Source organism: Pristis pectinata, chromosome 1, assembly GCF_009764475.1.
Source record: "Pristis pectinata isolate sPriPec2 chromosome 1, sPriPec2.1.pri, whole genome shotgun sequence".
NCBI lineage: Eukaryota > Metazoa > Chordata > Chondrichthyes > Rhinopristiformes > Pristidae > Pristis > Pristis pectinata.
The window spans coordinates 4,354,208-4,360,875 of record NC_067405.1 but is presented as its reverse complement, the minus strand read 5'-3'; the positions used below and the strand labels follow the sequence as shown (position 1 = coordinate 4,360,875).

Sequence of the window (6,668 nt, the reverse complement as noted above, 5' to 3'; positions counted from 1 at the left end):
TCCATTTCTCTCTACAGATGCCTCCTGACCTGCTGAGTTCCTCCAGCAATTTTTTTGCTGGAGATTCCAGCATCTGCAGTCTCTGCCTCTCCATGTTAGTGTTACGGAGTCCCTACCACAGGTTAGATTTTAAAAATTAAGTTTTATTGTAAGGTAGGTTGTCCTCTCAGTTCTGCAAACAGTCAAGTATTGTGCAACAATTCACATCCACCCACTAGATGTCCAACAATTATCATTCTTGGAAGTGTAGACATTTTAGCAGTTTGGTCTTAAGTGTTGCAGAAATAAGCACTTCTGGCTGCAAACTCAAGGGACTGAAAGTCAGTCCAGGTACTTCCTGGGGAATGACTGAAACTGAGTTAGAAAGTCAGATAGGTTCAGTGGTCAAGGGTTTCTGGAACAGGAAGCCAGCAGTGTATAGACTCATCCAACATCAGAAGTTACTTGATGTATTAAAATTCAGCTTTATTGAATGAACTTCTACAAATGGATAATGCTGGGATTCACAAGGGAGTGAGTGCAGCAATTTCACTGTCTGGGAATGTGCCGGAGAGCACGGCAAACTTCTTGGCTGGTGATGGTACGTCTCTTGTTGTAGAGAGACAGCCTGGCAGCCTCTGTTGCTATCTGCTCAAGGGAGGAGTTCATCTGTGCAAACTCAATGAAGCCATGTTCTGAATGCACCTGTAGAACAAGGTCAAATTGTTTAGAAGCTTGTCAGATAAGCAAACATAACAATAACAATGGAGTTTATCCAGAGATGATTATGTCCACTTATGAAATATAAATCTAGAGTCCATTTACAGAATTGGCCAAATTATTACTATTGTCCTACATGAGACAAATTCCCTCTGAAAGTTTCCAAGTGACTACACTGGCCAAAAAATAGTTCATATGGTTTTGGCTTCAAATGCCTTTTAAACAATGAAAGTTCTCTTCTACTTCAGAGAGATTCCAGACACTCGTGCCCCAACTTGGTTTACCTCCAAACAATCTATTAAAGAAATGAAAGCTATGCTCTTATCCTTGAGGAAAATCAGTCCTTTGTCAACTTTTCCAGCCCAGTTACCTGTTCCAAAAGTACCAGCCTACATGTCTCAGTTCTGCATCCAACAGTTGGCCTCTCACCTTCCATTCAGTTTTGATGAAGTGTAGGAAACAACCCCATACATTCCAGACAACCTTAGACTCACTTCCTCCATGCAGTGCTCAAATGTCACATTACTTTCAAATCCATTTACCCACAACATTCAACTTTCAGAAGGTCAAACCCAGAGTACTCGCCAACAAAGCACTGGAAGAACTCAGTGAGTCAGGCAGCACCTATGGAGGGAAGTGGACAGTTGACATTTCAGGACAAGACCCTCCATCTGGCCAAATCAGAAGGGTCTTGACCCAAAATGTTGAGTGTCCATTTTCCTCCACAGATGCTGCCTGACCCACTGAGTTGGTCCAGATCCCAGCATCTTGTCTTGTTTCTGCTCTCCAAAATATAGACTGGAACCCGTTTAGATGGGACAGAATTTGTTAAATGTGTCCAGGAGGGATTCCTGACGCAGTATGTTGACAGGCCGACTAGAGGGAATGCCATGTTAGATCTAGTTTTAGGAAATGAACCGGGACAGGTGAAGGATCTATTGGTGGGTGAGCATTTGGGGGACAGTGACCATTGCTCCATAACCTTTAAAATTCTCATGGACAGGGACAGGTGCAGAGAGGACAAGATGATATTTAATTGGGGAAGGGTGAACTACAAGGCTATAAGGAGAGAACCTGGGAGTGTAAATTGGGATGTCCTTTTTGAAGGAAAATGTACCATGGAGATGTGGTCGATGTTCAGGGATCTTATGCAGGATGTTAGGGATAAATATGTCCCGGTGAGGCAGAGAAGGAATGGCAGGGTGAAGGAACCGTGGGTGACGAGAGAGGTGGAACAACTAGTTAGGGAGAAGGTAACATACGTGAGGTATAAGCAGCAAGGTTCAGACAGGGCCCGTGAGGAATATAGGGTAGAGGGAAGGAACTTAAGAAAGGGCCGAGGAGAGCGAGAAGGGATCATGAAAAGGCATTGGCTAGTAGGGTTAAGGAAAATCCCAAGGCCTTTTTCACGTACATGAAGGGTAGGAGGATGGCTAGGGTAAAGGTAGGTCCGATTAAAGACAAAGTGGGAGAATCTGCCTGGAGGCAGCGGAAGTGGGAGAAGTTCTCAATGAATACTTCTCTTCGGTATTCACCAAAGGGTCTTGATAACGTGGAAGGGAGTGCTGGTAGGGGTAATGTTCTTGAGGTTGTAGATATCAAGAGAGGATGTGTTGAAGTTGTTAAATAATATCAAGATGGATAAATCTCTGGGGCCTGACAGGATTTTCCCCAGGCTGCTTTGAGAGGCTAGGGAGGAGATTGTTGAACCACTGGTAAGGATCTTTGAGTCCTCGTTGTCCACAGGGATGGTGCCAGAGGATTGGAGGGTTGAGAATGTTGTCCCCTTGTTCAAAAAGGGTAATAGGGATAGGCCAGGGAATTACAGACTGGTGAGCCTTACATCTGTGGTGGGTAAGCTGATGGAAAGGATTCTATGAACACCTAGAGAATCATGGACTGATTAGGGACAGCCAGCATGGCTTTGTGAAGGGAAGATCTTTCCTCAAGCCTGATAGGGTTCTTTGAGGAGGTGACGAGGAAGATTGATGAGGGCAGTGCGGTGGATGTGGTCTACATGGATTTTAGTAAGGCATTTGATGGTTCCTCATGGTAGGCTTCTTCAGAAGGTCAGAGGCCAAGGGATCCAAGGAAGCTTGGCTGTGTGGATTAGGAATTGGCTTGCATGTAGAAAGCAGAGGGTTGTGGTGGAAGGAGTGCCCTCGGATTGGAGGGCAGTGACTAGTGGTGTCCCGTAGGGATCGGTTCTGTGACCTCTACTTTTTGTAATATTATAGATGACTTAGATGAGGGGGTGGAAGGCTTGGTTAGTAAGGTTGCGGATGACACTAAGATCGGCGGTGTTGTGGATAGTGTGGAGGGCTGTCGGAGCTTACAGAGGGATATTGATAGGATGCAGAGCTGCGCTGACAGATGGAGTTCAATCCAGAGAAGTGAGGTGGTACACTTTGGAAGGACAAACTCCAGGGCAGAGTACTGGGTGAATGGCAAGGTACTTGGCAGTGTGGAGGAGCAGAGGAATCTGGGGGGTTCATATTCACAGTTCACTGAAAGTTGCCTCACAGGTGGAAAGAGCAGTTAAGAAGGCCAATGGGATGTTGGCTTTCGTAAGTCGTGGGATTGAGTTTAAGAGCCGCGAGGTGATGATGCAGCTTTACAAAACTCTAGTTAGGCCACGCTTAGAGTACTGTGTTCAGTTCTGGTCACCTCATTATAGGAAGGATTTGGAGGCATTGGAGAGGGTGCAGAGGAGATTTACCAGGATGCTGCCTGGATTAGAGTGTATGGAATATGAGGAGACGCTTAGGTGCTAGGGCTTTATTCATGGGAAAGGAAGATGAGAGGAGACATGATAGAGGTATATAAAATATTGAGAGGAATAGATAGAGTAGACAGTCAGTGCCTCCTTCCCAGGGCACCAATGCTCAAGACGAGAGGGCATGGCTTTAAGGTTATGGATGGGAGGTTTTTCTACCCAGAGAGTGGTTGGTGCATGGAATGCACTGCCTGGGGTGGTGGAGGCAGATACATTGGACAGGTTCAAGAGCTTGTTGGATAGGCACATGGAGAAATGTGAGATAGAGGGATATGCGGGAGGAATGGGTTAGATAGTGTGAGGGTGGTTTGATGGACAGCACAACATGGTAGGCTGAAGGGCTGTTTTGTGCTGTATGGTTCAAATGATATCTCCCCAATATGTTGATTATTTTCCATTTCAAAATTGCAAGTTTACCTCAGTGCTCATCAAGAATCCACCTATCTCTGGTAGGAGATTTTGCTCCCACCTCTTACAAGAGGTAATGTTGTACTACATTGATCTGAATTGATGGTACCACTTCAAGCCTCAAGCTAATCTTTTCTCCCTTGTGCTCAATTGGATTCTTCTCAATTAATCCATGGTATTTACTTCAACTCATTGCAGCAACTTCTGCATTCTGACTACTCCAGAAACATCCAAGGATCTGGGTTTTATTCTCTCATCTTGCCATCACTACAAAAAGCAGATTTCTACTTAATTTTGCTTTGGAGCTTCAAGTAATACAATTAATCTAAAGCAAACAGGAGCCATGAAGGGGGTTGGGGGTAGGGGGGGGGGGGGGTGGTGGTAGAAGCAGGGACTGTCCAAGTAAATTGGTCTGTTGATAACATTCTGCCGAGCTGATCAGTTAATGGTAATTCAAACAGCAGCAGTTACTCTCTAGGTTTCTTCCCACTGGGAAGATTGTTACTAAATGCAAACACATTCACAAGGAAACTTATTAAACCAATACATCTAAAACATTGGAAATGAGTTTGCTAGCTCCAATACATTGGACATCAGGTAAAGCTGCATCTCCAGTTATAAAGACTTCACTATCAACCTTGTTTCATGGGGCCAAGGTGACATTCCTGGTAACAATTAGGGCAATATTGTGATTAAGCATAGTTCTGAGCACTACCACACTACAGCAAGGCAGGACAAACCAGGAATGAGATCTCAGTCAATATCAAGACCGTACCATGCCAATGGAAGAGAATCTTGGTGCAAGGATAGACACATCTCTCCACCACTGCAATAGATACAAGCCAGTTATCCTGAAGACCATGATTAAATCTAAATTCATAATTTAAACCTCACCCAGAGGATTTCCATCTTTGGGATTCCAAGGTACCAGTTGAAACAGGAACAGTTCAGGCTAGGAGTAGGATTACAAGTATACAGTACAGAAACAGGCCATTTGGTTCAACTACTCCATTGCCAGCATTTATATTCTGCAAAAGTCTCCTCATCCATCCTTTCTCCCTCTTGCTTGTCTAGTCTCCCACAACTGCTAGAGTATTGTAGATACCAATATAGTTGATTGACGCCCAAAATGCTAGCCATCTCTACCATCTGATGATTTCCCCTCTAGTAAACTGATACAATTCATTGTTAAAGTCACACTTCTAACCAAGATGCCCGACCAAAGATAAAACACTAGAAACACTCAGCATTTGAGGAGAGGGAATCAGAACTTCAGCTCATGGGCCCTTTATCAGTACTGGGTGCAATAAGGGAACATCTATGATAGGCCACAGATTAAAGTTGCCAAGGTAACAAATTACCTTAAAGCTCCATAGTTAGGAGACAAAACCCAAAATGAAACCAATACCACCACATCAACCGAGGGTGGAAAGGAGTTGCCTGAACAGACTTAACATCATGTTTGGCCACAAGGACCATAACACATCTAGAATGGAGTAGCATGCTGTTCCATAAGCTTACATGGAGGAGGTGGTTGTAGATGGAGAGAGAATTGAAGTGATAAGCTAAAACTTAGGATCAACCTCTAGATTGAAGAAAAGTATTTTTTTGCAAAACTCACCCAATTTGATAGTTTTCACCAATGTAGAGGGGACTACATTGGAAGTGCAAGCAACTCACTGCTTCATCAGGAAGGACATGTGGGTCCTGGGTGGGAGGTGGTAGAAGCACAGCCTGAGGTTACATGGCAAGGGAGTAGGCACTGGAGGCAGATAAAGAGCAAACCAGGAGGTCATGGAGGGAGGGAATGTTCTCAAAGTCTTAAGACCTACTGGTTAATTTCCTCCACCATGTTCAAGATTGTGGCATTCAAGCAAACTCCTCCTCAGGAAGTCAGTTCACACATTAAGGTGGAAACCAAGACATTAAGTTCCCAAATAATTGTACTTCCACTTTAAATTAAATATCGTGTTCTGTGTGTTGGGTTGGGGGGTAAAAGATAGGAGCATTAGGGTGAGATAGCTGAAGTGTACTGGTGAAGAGTAGGTTAAGGTTTCACAGAGGAAGACAGTTCTGAACTAGTGATACAGCTAGTGACTGTTCAACAACCTGGTTAACTGCAAGGGCTCACCAAGTATCAGGAGCTTGTTAAAGAAGGTTAGCACTAGTCACTGGAATTTTGCTGAAGGATACTTTTTGTTGTCCATCCATTTAAGTTAACTTTACATCTCAGCCAATAAATACCACAATCAGCAAATGAGCTAGACACCCCAGCCACAAATCAAAACTCAAGTCCCAGACAGGAGCCCTCACCTGTTTCAGCATCCTATAGATATACGAGGAGTATCGGGTCTTCCTCTTGAAGCTGGTTGTCTTCTTCTCAGCTCTGCTCAGTCCACAGGTTTGCTGGCATTTAGTAGCAGACTTCATTACTACCCAGGTTCTGCAAGCAAATGTGCACACACCACTACAGGATAAAACTCTTTGCAAACAGATGTCTGTAATAATCCCCATAACATTGGGTCTGATTTTAAAACCCTCCAATCACCTGGCAACAATTAAGCCAATCAGAACAATGTGTGTGTATCACAAAATACTTGTGGCATTTTAATTGCCTCTATTAAAGTTCAAATTGATAATCCCCCTAACAAGCAGAGGTACTGGTCTCAAGGAAACTTCACTCCTTCTAGTGGACCTCCAATTAGAGGGAGACACAAGAGACTGCAGATGCTGGAATCTGGAGCAACAGGCAAAAAGCTGGAGGAACTCAGTGGATCAGGCAGCA

General features: G+C 44.2%; 1 protein-coding gene across 1 annotated transcript; it reads right to left on the bottom strand.

Annotated features, from left to right (window-relative positions):
- Nucleotides 1-458: 458 nt before the first annotated feature.
- LOC127569899 (histone H2B.3-like) lies at nt 459-6,358 on the bottom strand. The gene is made up of 2 exons (XM_052014943.1): nt 6,197-6,358; nt 459-684 (listed from the first exon to the last, which is right to left on the bottom strand). The coding sequence occupies exons 1-2, from the start codon at nt 6,311-6,313 to the stop codon at nt 529-531; spliced, it is 273 nt and encodes a 90-aa protein (XP_051870903.1). The 5' UTR covers nt 6,314-6,358; the 3' UTR covers nt 459-528.
- Nucleotides 6,359-6,668: the final 310 nt, after the last annotated feature.